General features: G+C 40.2%; 1 protein-coding gene across 5 annotated transcripts in view; it reads left to right on the top strand.

Moving 5' to 3' along the window:
- Positions 1 to 18,917, top strand: part of FAM13C (family with sequence similarity 13 member C) — a 220,291-nt gene that overhangs the window by 104,775 nt on the left and 96,599 nt on the right. For 3 of the 5 annotated variants that reach the window (XM_043550246.1, XM_043550247.1, XM_037904807.2), the window contains exon 7: positions 18,013 to 18,051. In XM_043550246.1, the coding sequence (XP_043406181.1) occupies positions 18,013 to 18,051 (39 nt within the window). Of the gene's footprint in view, positions 1 to 17,826; positions 18,052 to 18,917 lie in introns of those variants that run through there. The other 2 variants (XM_043550249.1, XM_043550248.1) reach the window with 2 other exon arrangements.

Here is an 18,917-nt window from a genome sequence, read left to right as displayed (position 1 = left end):
GTGGCTGTGTTGGTTCCAGGATATTAGAGAGACGATATGGTTGAGGTAGGGCCCGATGAAATCTTCATTAACGAGAACGTGGATGGAATCGCGGAATCAAAACAATAACACAGAATCCAGTGCTTAAAAAAACAACAAACCAACCCAGCACAATACAAAAAATAAAAATGTCTCCTTGCTGCAGCCCCGGTGCCAGAGGAGCTCTCTCTCCCCAACCCTGGTCCCAGGACCAGAGGAGATGGAATTAATATTTTTTTTAAATGGAAAAAACCAAAATCAGAAAATAATAAATCCAAAAATCCACAATAATGTACTCAGAGTGTCACAGCTAAATACAAGGTGGAACAGATGTTTAGCATAAGTAGTTAAAACATATTTCAAGGGACCAGGGCTGAGAGGTCAGATATAGAGTGATCACTTTGTGAAAAGTGTTCACCTGCAGGTGATGTGGTATTTTTTGTCTTTTATCATTTTTCTGTGTGAGTTCATTTGAGAACATGTCATGTTCCTGTTCTAGCTATGGACTGGCTAGAGCTTGCTTATACACACCAGATGTGTTTATCATAAGACTTTTTTAATGGTCTGCCAGGTATGGCCGAGGTTCATTTAAGTAAGGTGGTTTTATAGACAGTGCTTCCTAGTGGCTAAACAGTATAATAGTTTAGCATTCCGTTACATCTCTGCCTTTAAGTTCTACGTTCCTAACATTTACAATATTTACACTATCAGGCTGTCTTTGAGGTTCACTAGAGATCAGTCTAAGTGTCTCTGAACAGTACGGATTTTCTAATTTCGTGACCCAAAAGCATAAAAGCTTGGTCATTTGACCATCCATTAGTTGTAGTGACCAGCTATGGTTGGTTTGAAATCCTTGAGTCTTCTTCTGCATCGCCATGTGCAGAGTTTGCTCTGTTTCTGAGGAACAAACTGTAGATGTCAATGGTTTCTGTTGAACTGTCCACTGTTGGTGTAGTGGGGCAGTCACCCTGCTCCGGCTCAGAAAGGGTTAAAAGCCAGCCCTTGGAGAGGGCTGGGGCAGAAAGCCAATAAGAAAAGGCTGGGAGGCAGCCAATCAGGGCCAGGCTGGGCCCTATAAAAAAGCTGCAGGGCCAGAAGGCAGTCAGTCTCTCTCTAGCTTTGGAGAGAGATGGTTCTAGCTGCCTGAAGGAGCAAAGAGTAACTTGGACAAAGCGGTACTGGGGAATGGGTAGGCTGAGCTGTGGAGCTCAGGCCTGGTGACCTCCCAGGCTAAGGCCTGACAGAAAGGCCTAAGGAGGTACTGGGGCTGCAGAGGTGCAGCCTGGAGATAGGCAGAGGCAGCTGGTCCAACCCCCTTGCTAATGATGACTGGCCAACACAGACTGCAGTTTGCCCCAGAGAAAGGGGGCTAGATGACGACTGGCAGTAGCCACTGAGGCAAGGTGGGCATAGGGGGAGGGGATTCCCCTGGGAGGGAAGACCTAGAATGTGGGGGCACAGCTGTGGGGCAGCACCCCAAGATAAGAGGGTCTGGGGGGGATGTAGGGGCCTGAGGCAGGAGAGACACCAACCAGCAGGAGGTGCTCTGAGTACTGGAATTGAGCTAATTCCTGGGCGACCAGCAGGAGGTGCCACGCGGTGAGTGCTCAACCTGCTACAGCTGGTCTTGGTCACAAGTGATCTGGGTGCGAAGTTCTTTTCCTTTACAACAGCTGGAGTTGTCCATTTTCTCCATCCAATTTGTCATGAACATGGTCACCAGGTTCTGGACCTGGCAGCTCTCTAACTGAGTGATGTCTGTAGTAAAATTGTTCATAAGCTCTTTTAGCCCTTTTATTCAGTTTGTCTAATCGCTTCCTGTCTGGCCACTTTGGAAATATGTTCTTTTCCAAAGCTGGGACAGTAGTTCTGAGTTGTGCTGGACTATATCCAGTAGCCACTAATGGTGTTGATCTGTAACTCAGAAGAGCAAGGAATAGATCTTCCTGCTGCAGAGGCAGCTCTGGGGGTGGGGGGCTTGTGAAGGCTATTGCCACCCCAAAATTTACCTTAGTGCCCTCCCCCCCCCCATAGCAGAGCAGTGGCTGCTGGCCAGGTGCCCAGCTCCAGCAGCAGCGCAGGATTAAGCCTGCAAATGCTCCTATAGATATCACTGAAATAGACACACTAGAAAGGCAGCAAAACAGAGAAGGCTCAATTCTGCACTCAGTTATGCCCATGTACCCCTTGAAGCACAATGACCAAAGTTAAATAGGCTGGATTCTCCAGTCCTCTAAGACCACTTTGCATCACATAAGCATAATCTGTACTATGTGACTTTAAAGCAGCTGGAGAAGGCCTGTGAACTTCACCACCTCCTACACCAGCAGCTTCTTCAATCCCACCCAGTATAATGAGCAAAAGAGGACGTGTCAAGGGCCTGCTGGGAGTGGGCCATGGGCAAATCAAAGCCAGTGGCTTTGCACAGATGTAGCTGAGAGCAGCATTACCTCAGTTTATTTCCTACATGGAAATGGAAACAAGTGAACTGGCTAGGATGTAAACATATATTTTCAAGATTCTAAAAGGGGTTCTCCGTACAAGGCAGTGGTGGAGGGGAGTTAAAATAAAGAACAATACATAGGTATGTAGTTACCACGAGTGCCTTTTTAAATTTAAACAACTGAAATTAGTTAATCCCCTGTGTTCCAATGCATATCATTGCTTTCCATTGGGTGGGTCTCTCCTGAAATAACTAACTCACAAAGGAAAATGTTCGTATGTAATTAGGAGGCTAGTTCAAACATATCTAGATAAGAGATCACCACATTATTTACTTACACTGTCTATAGATTCACTTTTTTGTGCTACAAAAATGGAATATTGTTTGAAAGGACTGTGCGCAAAGTTTTTATTTCAATAATGTGTTGTCTCTTATCCTAGTCATTTTACATTCTCTTTATAAGTGACTGTAGAACATACCCTGCTAAGAACCTGCCTTTGGGTGAACCAGAATTTCCTTTTTTAAAAAGTATTCTTTTTTTTTGTTTGTTTTTTTTAAAGTGGGTTAGACACATTTTCAGGCTTTTCTGAAGAGCTAACTGATTATCAGTGCTAAACTGAAATGCATCTTCTTACTGAGAAACTGGATAATTAGTTGGTTTAAAAAAATAAACAGGCAGTAAAAATAGGGATAAATAGAAATAGGAGAGAAATAAAGAAGGACAATTTATCATAAAGAAAATAAACCATTGACAGGATCATGGAAAAAAAGTATTTCAGAAAAAATATTTGAAGACTTGCATAAAATACACACCAACATGCTTGGTTTAAAAAAAAATGGACATTTGTGTAGCCAGGGCTAAACCACGGGTCTGGGTCTTAATTGAGTTTTATTCTTTACCCAGAGTGAGGTCAATTAGAATGGATCTGACTAAAAACAGTATACGGGCCTCAGGATTTGTTGCTCAATTAACACCTTTAAAAATACTGTAAGGATTATCACCCTCAAAATATTGAAATACAAATATCTCCAATAGAGATATCTTCCAATAGTTGGAACCACAACTACCAGATTCAATTTCTGATGACACCATGAAATATGTGAACAATCAAAAGCAGAAAATCTGACATGCTAATGAGAATTAAATAGTTGTAGAAGAATCCATATTTTACATGTGTAATCTCATAACCCCACTTACCTTGCCCAAGACTTTCATATTTTCAGTCACTTCATAAACTTGAAATGAATTGTCTTAAGTTCAGATGGATCAAAAGTAATAAATAATGAGGCCGTGATGGAGACAGGATATAACACGCAAGCAGTTGTTTGAAATAGCAGTAAGTGTGTACAGGGAACTTGACCACAAAAAGGAGAAAACATGTTGTCCCAGTGATAGGGTAAGCTCCCAGTTAAGTGGTTGAAAATATTAGTCTTGGGCTAGTTAAAAGGGTGTACAGAATACAAATTCAAGCCATGAATTCCACGACAGCTGATTATTTCTGGTCCCAGGTTACAAAAGCGAAATTGCCACAGGTTGTTTCTCCCAAATGGCCATAAAGGAAGGAAGAGCTGTCATTGTCACAACTCCCCTGGACCTGCTTGTGACTCCATGAACTAAATCCTTGGCATAAGTTGAGTGACTCAGTGGATTTACTGCATAGATACATTTAACTCAGTTTTTTTTTTTTTAAATCTGCACACCGAAAGAGAGGTTTACTAAAAGGATAAGCAGGGTGAGACAACAAATTTGCCATTCCCGAATAATAACTTATTTGTTTGTAAAAAACAAAACAAAACAAAAAACTTTTAGTGCAAGCACCACAACAATTGATTGAAAAAGTTCCACCACTGAAATGATTAAAATGAATTATGGAAAGTCAGACAAGATAAAGCAGATTGAGCGGGACATTAAACAAAGCAGTAAATTGTTTGTGAACTCTGTGGTTCAAAGCATATAAGCTGTAACAGTGCCTTGGGCCTTCAAAAATGTATTAATTATAATGGAATCATTTCATTTTGCTAATATTTAGTAAGCAGGAGTTCACAGCTATCCTGTACAGAATCTGCACACACCTTTGTGTACACGTTTGTAGTCCAAACTTATACCCTTTTCTAGGGTTTGGCTTTATTAGTAACTAAAATAATAATAGAAAAACGTTAGCTTAGGCTTTTTCTCTGCAGGACCACCTGTGTCCTAGCCTGTAGTTGCCTCTGCGAGAGAGATATTCTGACCCTATCAAAGCCAGGTTGGTGTTAACAAAATATACTTACCACTCTACCTGAATCCTGCACTTTTATGTAGGGTTCAAGCACCTGACCTCAAGACACAAAACGTTCCTTCATCCCTTGGCAGGGTTTTAGAACCTGTTTCAAATTTGCTTTACTAAAAGAAAACCCGAGAGAGCTTTTGACGCTGGAACTGAGACTGGTCTCTTATGCTGATTTTATTAGAACTACTGATTGTAGTAACTGAAACTGCATAATACTTCTACAGAATGGAGAAAGTAAATCCCATGAAGGTATGAGCAGAGTAACAGCTGACCACTACCCACTGCTAAAGATTTGCATTTGTATCTGAATGATGCACTAAAGCATATGTGATAACTAATTGAATTTTTGTTTCATGGGATGGGTCTCTGCAAAATTTGAGAAACTGTTTTAGACCCACGAACTCCAAATACTATTTGAACCATACATGGTATAAGTTTGGTAAAAACAATTGAGGATAAGAATTGTGGCACTCATGAAATGTCTCTGCTATTATTGTGTCCTGTTTAGGGTGGGAGTAAGATACTCCTCGTATCAGGTATGGCCCAGCTGAGGGGCTTTTTTGTTTCTTCCTAGACCGTGTCAATAGGAGCAACAGTCTGTAGTTTACTGTAATTCATGAACAGGAAGGAGATTGTTACAGTACTGTAGTAGCATATTGCAATCTAGCATTACATGTATATCTTCACCAGCCAGCTATTATTGCTTTGCATCAAAGAGCTCTTGGGAGGAAGAGAGAAATAGGATAGTGAAGGGAGAAACTCTCAGTGTGTTGGAGGATCAGTCTGACTTGCTGCTCTAAACTGTGAATGTGAATCAGATGGCTGGGATCAGCTAACTTAAGCTACAAATGTGGGCCAGATCCTCAGCTGGTGTAATCTGGCATAGCTCCGCATGGAGCTACACTGATTTACCCCAGCTGAAAATCTGGCTCTGAGAGAATAGTCTTTCTTGGTATTTTGACTCCTCAGTTTCTGGTCCCCATCAGAACCAGGAAGGCTAGAGGTAAGTGAATATGAACATCAATGGAAAAAACAGACATCCGCAATTTTTCTGAGCTTAAAAAAAGGTTTGGGTTGAATTTTGGGTGAAGGTCTGCATCTGTCTGTACTTTATCTGAACTAGTTTATAAACATCCCTAGGACAAATCCAAGGCTGGAATGAGAGGGACAGTGGGGAGCAGGGGAGAAAGTCAAGTGCCCTTTGAAAATACACAGATCACTGGTACAGAACTGCTAGCACATCAGAGAGGTTCTGTTTATACGTCACTACAAATAAACTCTGACAGTAAGCAGCAATTGAGCTAAGTACATATTGCTTTCTGTGCATAAATTCTTCTAACATCATTCTTGCATTTGACAGGATTTATTGGTTTGTTCTCCTTAGAGTTCCTTTTATTGTGGCAGTTTGTCATGTACACTTTTAAGGTAGGTGAAACTATTGGTTGAGCAGCATCTTATTGTTCATTATTTGCAGTAGTGGCTAGAGGCCCCAATTGGGTATTGGGGAGGTCTTACAAAATGCCTGATCCCACATAGGTCTTACCCTTACCCACTATGAAGAAAGGAAAATGTCCACATGCATTTTGATGTTTTTTCAAGTAAATAGTTTACCCATCAGTTCAGATTCTCAGATAACTAATGATTTAAGCTCTGCAATGGGGCACTCAAAAGCAAAGTCTACCATTTAAGTAGGGTGGATTGTGTTGCGTTTTTTCTTCAAAGAGAAAATTAAAGAGGATCTGTCAGCATGACCTTTATTTTGGATAAAGAGAACAGCAAAACATGAAACAACAAAAGTAAAGAGCCAAGAGAGAGCACATAGTGTATATGCCTCCTCTGTGCTGGTCTGCATTGAAATGAACACAAAATGGGTGCATGGCTCTGTAGAGATTTAAAGGTGCAATGCACTGAAAAGAAAGGCATTAACGTTGTAATTATAATATACCAAGATTTACTTGCACTCTTTCTTGCTCTCCACCCTTCAATTTTTGAGAGCTTGAGTGACTAAGAGTTATCAGTTTCACTATTACTTTCAATTTTGCATTTGAAAATATTGGAAAAACCTGAGATACAAACTTAAATCTGGCATCCTTACCATATGGTTTCTAAGTACATGACAAATGAATAAATCAGATGATTGCAAGAAGAAAAGGGACAGTGCCCCAGGTGGAGAATGGTTTCTGTTCTTGGTTCTGGCACAGATTTTTCTGTGATGTTGGTCAGAACTATCATAATGCATACACAAAATAAGGATAAATTAAAGATGCATGAGCAACCTTAATTCTGGCATGTCTTAACTTCTGACTGCTTGGCTTTCCAATTTTAATATATTTAATATATTTTATATAGATATTAATAATTTTGGTATTCCATGTCAATGTAATTTCTTTGCTCTTTTATGAAATCTGTAGCCAAATGTTAGTGAGAGTGTAAGGAAAGCGTGTGTGACCTGTACCTTCACCATCAGAGACCTTGGAGAGAACAGAGGAATGTAAATAGCTCTAGTGGTTTCCAGCAAATGCTGGACAGACGATAGAATGATTTTAATATTCTGATGTTCTGCTTGTCCATCACCTGGGAAGAGCAGCCTTCTCCTCTTCTCTTCCCAACACACGCACACACACGAAGCGAGAGGGCTGACTGATGCTTCAGTCAGAGGACCCAACCACACAGAGTGGTTCAAAAAGGTCATTTCTACATCCTGTGATGATTTCTTTAAATGAGTCATGGAAAAGATCAATACTTTTCTGCCTTAAGTAGTAATCCTTTTTTCTAATGTTGTACTGATCTGCTGAGGCATTCTGGGCACATCACGCAGCACTTTTACCATTTGTAAAGCACTGATCCAATCAGAAAAGTTGTTGGGCTTAAGCCACCATGGCATTAATCCAGTTTGAATTTGGTGTATCTCCCACACAAGCAGTATTGTCATATGTGCCTCCCTGTTGGTGACCACACCACAGCCCCTTTTGGGATGACTGCAGTCATGTTAGGGCTATTGGTTTGACCAGCATCCATTGTTTATCTGGCACAATGTGGTTTGACTAGAAACCCAATGCATGGTGCACTGGGATGCTTTGGAGTTGTTTATATGAGATATTCAACTCTTCCAAGGTTAAAGGCCCATTCCCACAGTCTTGAGGTAGACAAGACTCCTTAGCATGTTAATTCAAGGCTCCAAATAATACAGGAAAAAGCATTATTTTTCTGGGTTTAATGCTAAGAATTTTTTTGCATCACCAGTGACAACATTTCAAATTTGTGGCAGTTATTTTTATATTTATTTGTATTGAAGTAAGGTCTAGGAGCCCTAGTCATGGACTGGGACCCTATTGCACTTGACACTGTACAAATGCTGCTTCTTAGAGGACACATTTTCAGCTTTGGCCTCTAAGTACACAAAATGTTATATAAAATGTATATGCAGTCCAAAACTCTGCAAACTGCTTAAGCAAACTTCAGGATGTAAATGTCCAAAGAGCAAGTATGTCTGCTTCAAAATGTGAAATGCTTAGTAAGGTGCACATCAAAAGACCTTATATGTAAATGTACAGGCCCAGATGGTAAACCTTAGAGTCACACACAGAGGTGAGATTTCATCCCTCCTGTATGGCAGAGTTGGGCAGCTGACTCCATACCACCTTCCCCCATTTCTGGAGCCATTCTAGTAGTTGATGGTTCAACTCTACCCCGGGCAGAATGATCTGGAACAAAAACCACAGGGGAAGAATGCTCTGGACTAAAGTCATTAATGACCTAATGAAACCTAAACCAATTTAATTAGGGAATGTACTTTGCAAACAGTGACTTTTGCTCTACAAAATAGGTTTATGCATATTTTAGTCTAATATCTGTGGACGCTCAATCTTTAGAATTTACTATGCAAAGTCTGTTGGGGGCATTCTGTTCTGTGGAGGACCATTCCAGCTAGAACTGGTTGAAAATTTTGCAACAAAACAGATTTCTTTCTGAAAATGCTGATTCAATTAAATCAAATGTTTTGGTGGAAATCAGGTTTCCTGCTCACCTGCATCCCCAGGCTCTACAGCAGCCCACTTGGTGAGGAGCTCAAATGAGAAATTTTCAAAAAATTCTATTTTCAGTTCTTCCAAACCAGATTTTTTTTTCAAAAAAATATCCTTCATGTGAAATATGTTGCGTATCTGATTTCTTGTTCCATTTGGAATTAAAGTTTTTTTGAAAACGGAAAATTTCCCACAGAATGGGAATTCTGGTTCTTGCACGGTTCTAAGTCCAATACTTTCATACAGGCAGGTGTTAGATTATAAAAAATGTGTGCAGATATTGGTGAGCTGGCAGATGGAAAGTTCAGTTTCAGGTATGTGCCTGTATAATTTTTCATGTTCACTAAGGAAGACAGTAAAACACCCCGAGAAAATGTGCCCCTAAATTTTTACGGGATTATTTCTGGATCATTTTATGATAGCAACTCCACATGTAGGTTACACAGAAAGCTTGACTGTGTATCTTGTTTGAAGTGAAACAGCAAGAGCATCTGAACGCTGTCTTCCACTGCTATTCACATGATGTGCTAATTAGGTCACTGATAGAATCAAAGATACAGAAAACTGGAGTCACTGCTCAAAACTGGCTTCCTTGTATAATCACTGTGTTTTGGTTTAATTTGTCTAAAAAATGTTCTCATGTCTCTGCTAACATTATCCCTGCAAAGCCAGGCTGCACATCAAGAAAGCAGAGCGGTGCACATATGAACATTTTGTGCAGCTGGGCAGAGCGTTCAGTATTTATCACTGCAGAAAACTGGCGTGTGATTCCTTACTCCCAAGGCTTTTGCTTGGTTTATACCTTGAGTGACTGGGGAATCTATCAAATTTGTTTTCTATTGAAACAAATATATTCTGTCATAACCATGACTAAAGAGGGAGCTGGCAAACAAACTGATATTAAATCTGCACTACTGGGTCCACAAAAAGTATACTGTGTAGTACAGAAAAGTGCCCCACCAGTGTGACTTGAGGGACATAAGAGTGGAAGTAAAGACTTTGCAGGAGCATGTGGGGTTGGAAGCTGCTATTTGGCAAGACCTAGTGCATCCCACAGGCAATTATTTGCTCTTTAGTATTTTTATGAGGTTCAGGGATAAATTAACTCTGGCAGGGATTATTTGAATCCAGAGGAGGGGAGGGGATCCATCAAAGACAGGGAAATCATTCCAATTTCCCTTTAGTTTGACGATGGGATTTTAATAAGGTCCTCCCAGAAACCCCAGGGAGTTGCCTTCAGTGCATCATTACATACATCCTGTTAGTGAGCATTTGAAGTGTTCTGCATTCTTTTTAACTTCAGTTCAGTTGTATGTTATAAAATAGAGTGCTAAATGTAATTGCCATTTATGCAGCATTTCAGTAGGAGTAATTTTGGGCTGTGAGGAAAATCAGATTTTAAAAAAAGACTGCAATCACTGCTAATCACACTCTATAGGACTGTGCCGTACTTTGCATCATCTGACAACAAATCACCAAATGGAGAAATACTAACTCTCCCAGTGCACCAGGGAATTCAGATTTCCCTGTAAATATGTACGTCTCCTTCAAATGTTCCTGAACAAAGAGTTTAATTCCCAGGACAAAATTGTCATTATTACAGACTTAAAGTTGAAATATTTCATTATTTACTTCAGGCAAAAATCTGTGGTGAGAACATGGTAGTTTTCTCAAAACACAAAATCATATCCTGGAAATTCCAAGGTAAGGTTCCACTTTGTAGAAGAAACCAAACCATTAGAAAGTCTGCGGATGCATGGTTAGTCATTTCGACAACCACAGCCTTGCAAACCAAGCACAAAGGAAATACATTCCTTCTTCTCACAACCTGTAGTTTCCATATGCTTCCATTCTTCCCTCCCATTTCAGATGATGTGACCTCCATTGGCTTTCCCTGTTCTGCTCTTCTCAGACTGAATCCACCTTACCCTCCACCTATGTCTCTGTGCCTCCCCTTCTTCCATCATAGCCTGGGCCATGTACTTTTTGCAGAGCAGGCATTGGACTGCTGTGTGTTTCTAGTGCCTACAGATGACTAACAACGTTCATAATGTGCACATTGACCATGTGGCTTTATTAAATATATGAAAAGTCTGGTTAATATCTAAATAATTCCCAACCCGAAAACAAGTAAGATCAACAGAATAAAAACGAGGCTGCATATCGAGAAAGCAGAGCTGTGCACTTGCACACATGAATATTTTGTGCTTCTGGGCTAGTGTTTAGTATTTGTTACTGCAGAATAATCATGATCAACAGAATAAAACAAATATGGAGTTTCTAGTCAAAGCTGTTTTAGAGCTATGATAGGACAGAAATATATGAATGAATTTTCAAAAGTAAAATCTCATTTTATTTTTGAATACTCATCTCTCCAAAATGCACAAACTTACTTGCTTGAAAATTTCCAAAACCAATCCTCTGAGTGCCGGCATGTGAGATTTTAGATGGTTTGATACTATTTTGCCAAAATTGTGGTGGAATCAATAGTGGGTATTTAATGGGAAGGGTTGGCTTTTTTAGAGAGAATGTGTCTCTCCAAAATTATGATTTTACAAAAATATATAGAGCAGCGAAATTATCTAAAGCTTGAAAATAATGCAACAGAGAGAAAACTTTACTTGCAAATAACAAGATGAATATGAATAATTTTAAAAGTTGAAGTTATTAAAAATAAGTCTTGAATCCTGTGCTTAAATCCAAAGCTGCATGTACAGTAGCAGATTTTTTTCTCAAAGCTTGATAATGATAGGTACAGTGCCTTATCTATATGTTGCAGTGAAATGTACCTGCGTTTTAGTACATTGAATTGCCATTGTATATAATTCAGACCGAAACAATTCAAATGGCTATACGGAAAATTAGGAAGTAAGGTTTGGATTGTGACTAGCCATTCAAGGGACTAATGGAGAATAAAATCCCCGCCATCTTAGGTGGTCATGTTAGTGCTCCACTCTTTGACGTTCCAGATATGGAGGGGAAAGGGGAATAAGAGCAGGGGCTGCATGCCCAGAGCAGGGGGGAGGGCATGGACGGGGGGAGAGCAGAGAGAAATTGGGAGAGCCAGCAGAGAGCCAGAGCCTAGAGTAGGAAATCTAATGGGTAGAGGTTAGTTATTTCCATCTGGGAGCAAGGGAAGATCAGGGAAGGAATTGTGAATCTGTGAATCACATTCCCTTCCTACAGTGGCTCCTGGGCACAGTGCAGCATAATCAACCCAACCCTAAATCTAGCCATAACACAATTAGTGATCCAGTTTTCACTAGAATCATAGAAATGTAAGACTGGAAGGGATCTCAGTAGGACATCTAGTCCAGTCCCCTGTACTGAGGCAGGACTAAGTATCATCTCGACCATCCCTGACATTTGCTTGTCTAACCCAGTGCTTAATTTGTGCCAGGGCTTGCCAGGTCTGAGCCCCGGCACCTCTAGCCTTGGCGGTTTGTAGCCCCAGCATCTCTGGGTTTGCTGCATCAGTTATGAATGTAAAACAAATTGTTTTAGCCCCAGCATCTCTTTCATTACAAATTAAGCATTGTCTAACCTGTTCTTAAAAACCACCAATGACCGATATTCCACAACCTCCCTTTGTAATTTGTTCCGTTGCTTAACTACCCTTACAGTTAGGAAGCTTTTCCTCATGTCTAACCTAAATTTTCCTTGCTGCAATTTAAGCCCATTACTTCTTGTCCAGTCCTCAGTGGATCTAAAGAACAGTTTACCAACCTCCTCTTTATAACAGCTTTATAACACTTTTTTGTACTTGAAGACTATTATCATGTTCTGTTCTCCAGACTAAGCAAACCCAGTTTTTTCAATCTATCCTTGTAGGTCATGTGTTCTAGACCTTTTTAATCATTTCTCCAACTTGTCCACATCCTTCTCGATGTGTGGTGCCCAGAACTGGACACAGTACTCCAGTTAAGGCCTTTTCATATCTTGCTTACAAACAGTCCTGCTACTACATCCCAGAATGTTAACCTTTTTTTGCAACAGTATTATATTGTTGACTTATATTTCGTTTTGATCCACTATAATCCCCAGATCCTCTTCTGAAGTATTCCTTCCTTGGCAGTCATTTTGTATTTGTGCAATTAATTATTCCTTCTCAAGTGCCCATTTGTCCTTACTGAATTTCATCCTGTTTATTTCAGACCATTTCTCCAGTTTGTCAAGGTCATTTTGAATTGTAACCCTGTCTTTGAAAGCACTTGCAACCCCTCCCAGCCTAGTATCCTCTGGAAACTTTATATGTGTATTCTTAATGCCACTATCCAAATCATTTCTGCAGATATTGAATAAAATTGGATCCAGGACAGATCCCTGTGGGACTCCACTTAATATAACCTTCCAGCGTAACTGTGAACCATTGATAATTACTCTGAGTATGGTTTTCCAACCAGTTGTGCACCCACCTTATAGTAGGTTTCAGAGTAACAGCCGTGTTAGTCTGTATTCGCAAAAAGAAAATGAGTACTTGTGACACCTCAGAGACTAACCAATTTATTTGAGCATAAGCTTTCGTGAGCTACAGCTCACTTCATCTTTCGTGAGCTACAGCTCACTTCATCTGATGAAGTGAGCTGTAGTTCACGAAAGCTTATGCTCAAATAAATTGGTTAGTCTCTAAGGTGCCACAAGTACTCATTTTCTTTTGCACCTTATAGTAGGCCTTCTCTTCTGTGTATTTATTAATGTGGCTCTTTTTTAATAACCTGTTTTATAAGAGAAAGTTTTTACCAAATGATTTTTACAGCAGTAGCTTTTGCATGGAGAGTCTGTCCAGAGACACTGGCTAAAAGCATCCTCCAGTCCAAAATAAATTAAATTATGCCTGCAAATGAGTCATAAACCAGTGTAAAATATGTGCCTGGAAAGCAATTTAGTAATAGAGGTTTGACATTAAAATTAGTTTGAGTAATTTAAACAGTTTGATGATGCCTTTCAATGTAGGGGTCCTCCAATCCAAATCACTGCGAATACTATGCTCCTTGAGGAAAATCACTCAGAACTCCATATTAAGGTCAAATTGTGCCTTAAGTAACAGCAATGTAATCCCATTTTATTTTAGTGGATTTATCTAGGGTATGAATCAGCAGGGAATTTGATCTAAATTTGTGTGTAGGAATGCAGAGATTATATTTACGAGACCATTTTATGCCCATCCCTCCCAGGTTGTGAAACATTTTCAGCATGTCTGCGAAATACATAGGATCTGATTTTTAGCTCTGCCTCAACCAAACATTTGTTTTTGTTGATGCAATTTAGTGTCCATAAGTAATGGCTCCCACATTAAATTCAAATACCAGCAGTATTGTCAACGCCAAGCATTCAGAAATCAAGTCAGGCCCCCAAACACCATGAGATTGACTTAAGAATCATGGGATTATTAATCTAATTTAAAATATTTAAAATAATGCATTTTATGTTCTTTTCTTTTGCCTGCTGGTGCCTGAGCCCTTAGGGTCACAGTAGCTTCACATTTTCAAACTTTTCTCTGGAACCATGAGGCCTAGAAACCGACTTTAATAAAAAAAGAAAAGAAAAAGAAAACCTGAGACTCTTATGCAATCCCTTGATTCCAGTATCTGGGGCCTTAAGAAAAACACCAAATACCATGAGACTTGTGATAAAATCATGAGAGTCGTAATACTCTAGTGGGTAAGCATCTAAGGCTGTGTCTACACTACAAACTCTGGTAGACGCAAGTTACACTGACATAAAACCACAGTTCGTATATCACTTGTGCATTTGCATACTTGGTTCTATGCATTGTCACTGTGTGCACTCACCAGGAGTGCTTGTGTCGATACACAGTGTGGAGCGCCATGGTAGCTATCCCAGTGTGCAAGCCACCAGCACACTGTCTTTTGGGAAGTTTTGGCAATGCATGGTGGGGCAGAAACAAGACATGCAGGGGTGACTGGGAGCAAGGGTTCTACTTCCCAGCATGCAACTGTCCCCATCCAATAATGTCATCTATATCCCATAATTTTCATTCTTTTTAAAAAAATCCCAAGAACCCACATGACTCACCACCCCTTGCTGTCTGCCATCAGTGACAAAAGCATCTAACCTGCACAGCTGTGCCCTATTGTGAAAAGAGTTGCAAGAACGGAATGCATAATCCTCTGGTATTTGCAGAGCCGTAGGAAGAATGGCATCATTGGGGAACTTGACAATTTCTTGGAGGACAGATTGCTGTGGTGTTACCTAGGGTTCTTTCAACCCAAAGCTCTTGGTAACTTTTACTCTGTGTGAGGTGGTGTCAGGAAATAAATCAGGGGAGACACGACTGTCCACGATAGATGGCTGGCACAAACAGGACAACACAAGCATGCTTTCACTTAAAGCTAAACTTTACTTAGTCTCAAGCACTTATACACACATCTGCAACAGGTTAGTAAAACACCCCCAACCCTTGATAATTACCAAAGCTGAGTGTGGCTCTCGAGTGGCACAGCAGTAATCCATCTGCCGGAGGGAAACACAAGAGGCATCCAGAGAGAGAGTCCAGTCCTGAAGAATCCCCCTACCTCAAACTTTTCCCCCTTATTTATACATTAGTAATAGAATGACATGTCCCTTAAAGCAAACTTGTTAAGTAAGCAGTTTCAATGGTCAAGTGAGAGGTTCCTTCTGATTATCAATTAACCAGGTGTAGGTTTTTCCAGAGTTTGCAGCCTTGAGGCCCCAATAGATATTCCTGGGGCACATTCTGCTCTTCTAAGATGCATGTATCAGCAACTTCAACACAATTCTTATCAGGAAGGACGCGGGGTCAAACTGCCCTCTCTGTGGCACCCACCCCGCTTGGTTAAACTGAGACTGTTGAATGGCCAATTTACAGCCTGCTGACCTGGCTGCTTTTAGCAATAAGCCATAGTGGTTTTAGGCACTTTACTGGTTTGCCAAAGTCTCCCCATACAGTGGGACACATTTGGCACAAAAAGTGAGTGTGTGCTAATAAGATTTGTGGAAGACACAAAGCTGGGAAGTATTGCCAATATGGCATAGCCAAGATGATCTTGAAACCTGGAGTAACAGAAATGGAATTAAATGTAGTGGTGCAAGGTACTTAGGTACTTAAGTTCTGGTTTATAGCAAAAATTCTTGTTTTATCAGTGACTGTGGCAGAGAAAGACCTGGGTTCATTGGTCAATGACAGGATGACTATGAGCCATCAATGTGAGGCAACTGTGAAAAAACCTAATACAATTCTAGGATGCATGAGGTGAGAGATTTCCAGTAGAGACCAGGAAGTGTTGTTACTATTATACAAGGCACTGGTGAGACCTCATCTGGAATACTGTGTGCAATTCTGGTTTCCCATGGTTAAGAAAGATTAATTGAAAGTGGAACAGGTGCAGTGAAGGGCTAGTAGGATGATCAGAGGAATGGAAAACCTATCTTCTGAGAGAAGACTTAAGGAGCTTGGCTTGCTTAGCCTAACCAGAAGAAGGCTGAGGGGAGATACAATTGCGTTCTATAAATACATCAGAAAGATAAACACCAGGAGGGAGAGAACTTATTGAAGTTAAGGGTCAATATTGGCATTAGAACAAATGGATATAAACTGGCCATGAACAAGTTTGGGCTGGAAATTAGACAAAGGTTTCTAACCATCAAAGGAGTGAAGTTCTGCAACGGCCTCCCAAGGGGAGCAGTTGGTTCAAAAAACTAACTGGTTTCAAGACTGAACTTGATAAGGGGATGGAGGAGATTGCTTGCAATGGCATGTGGCCTGTCTGCGGCTGCTAGTAGCAAATATCTCCAACGGCTGGAGATGGGGCACAAGATAGGGAGAACTCTGAGTTACTAAAGAGGATGTCTTCCCAGGTGTCAGGCTGCTGGGTTTCAGGGTCTAATTAATCACCGTATATATGGTCAGAAAGGAATTTCCCCCCAGGTCAGATTGGAAGGGACCCTGGGTTTTTTTTGCCTGCCTCTGCAGCATGGGGCACAGGTCACTTGCTGGTATGAATTAGAGGAAATGGTGGATTATCTGTAACTGAAAGTGTTTAAATCATGATTTGAGGACTTCAGTAACTCAGCCAGAGGTTAGGGGTCTTTTACAGGAGTGGGTGTTTGAGACTCTGTTGCCTGTGATGTGCAGGAGTCCAGACTATAAGATCATAACGGTTCCTTCTAGCCTTAAAGTTTGAGTCTATAAAACAATATGCATTGGGTGAGTGAGGTCGGAAGAGACAAGAATAAGAGACCACGTCAATATTATTTAAGGGAAGGGGAATTCTAGCTGCCTTGTCCTGATGTGGCTTTGGATCCTCATTCATGCTAACCATGATTGTGAACTGTGCTCACACATCATGCTAGCACAGGCTGCTTCAGTGAGTGGGAAGCCCCGCCTCCGAATCTCTGCTTGGTTTCTTGCTGTAGTCTGTGCAGTGCCATCGTCACACATCAAGAATGCTCGTAATACTCCATTATTTGGAAAAACATGTAGCAGCAAGAATATATTTTTCTACTGTGGGATGATCTAGCAGTATATTTATCAGATTTCTAAGATGCAGGTAGACAGTAAACTCCAGGTTATCTCAGAATCAGCACATTTAACTGTATCCTGATCTGACCTCTCTAGATTTATAAAACCAGGTGGGCAGACACTTTACTACAGGGTTAGTCTGGATTTTGCTATCCATTCCTCTTCCGCAGAAGCAGTTTCCATGCCGCTCATTTAAAAATCCTCTGTTCGTTTAGCACCCCTTCCTTCCAATTCAGATTAATTTTTTTCACAGCTTCCCTTGGAGTTTGGCTATCAGCAGAATTTGTAAGAGACAACTGAAGAAAAGTCTCATGAGAACCTTAATTGGTCATCCCTATTTGAAGTAATAAACACAACATAGTGTATAAGGAGCAGACTGCTAATAAATGTTTAAAGAATCAGAATACCAAACACTTGTATCAATGTGCTAGAAACCCCAGTTGCTATTTAACAGCATAGTTGTAACTGCAGAGTAACTGATCCCTTTTTGAGACTCTCCTGGCAACCTGTGTTCATATATTCAAAGCACTGCTGGGTGGGCTTTGTGGTTTGAGAGTGTTGCAGGGCTAATCCCACTGGTTCTTTGATTATGAGCATGTGCAGAGCAGCCCAGCGTACGGCATGTGCATGTAGAGCTAACACAGAGCCTTGTCTTGCAATGCCATGTTTCCGTATGTGTTCCAGCAACTGAAAAACATTTGGGGAGGCTGCCTGCTTTATTGACTATCTGATGTTTTCTTGTTTCTGTTTCAGCATTCAGGATCATTCCTTCAACAATACAGCATTAGCAGAGTAAGTGAATAAATATATATACCTGTACCATTAAATAAGAATATGTTAAGCAGGGCAGAGAATAATTTTAAATACTATTTCCAAAGTGAAAAAGCTTTTTGTAACATTTTATGGTGCATGGTCTTCTGTGATTTTAATATTTATTGAAAATATGCTGAATATAAAACAATATTTATATATGGTTAACTATCCATTAGCAATGGGGTAGCATTATGAAAGAATATCTTTGTTGCTGTTTTCTGCCTTATATATCTTACATGTGTTTGAATATATGATTGTATGTATACTGTACATCTCATGAGAAAATATTGCTAATTCTTCTTACTGATGATCATGACAAGCAAAAGTGTCAGTTTTCTAAGAGCACATGGGCTATACTTACTGTCAGCATTGGCAGAAAATATTCATTAAGCATGTTTTGAGCAAAACACTACATTATTTAGACAGATTCAGTATCTGAATGCAGTTTCCCTTTGCAATTAATGCAGTAAACTTTTTACATGCACTTTCCCCCCACTTTGGTTTTAAAGAAATATGTTTTGGCTTTTTATCTTAAGAAGGTGGACAGACAGCAGAACAGTAGAAAACGTCGTAAAGTTACAAACACTGAGATGCCATTAACAATTTAAAAATTAAATATACTTCTGGTTTTCCTTAAAGGAACATGCTTTAATTTCAGATGTGACTATTCTGTATTATTCATTGACATTAGTATAGCTCTTTTTGGCTCTGAAAAATATGCATTGTGACCCTGTTTGTGTATTTTATCCCCAAATTTCACACACTTGATTATATTTCAGAAGACTGCTCAGCTAAATTGTGGCCAGCAGTTTGTCAGAAGGGAGATAATTTTATAGATTAGTTTG

The sequence above is a fragment of the Chelonia mydas genome, chromosome 7, assembly GCF_015237465.2.
Source record: "Chelonia mydas isolate rCheMyd1 chromosome 7, rCheMyd1.pri.v2, whole genome shotgun sequence".
NCBI lineage: Eukaryota > Metazoa > Chordata > Testudines > Cheloniidae > Chelonia > Chelonia mydas.
Note: the sequence above shows the minus strand (reverse complement) of the source record. Positions and strands in the feature narration are given on the sequence as shown.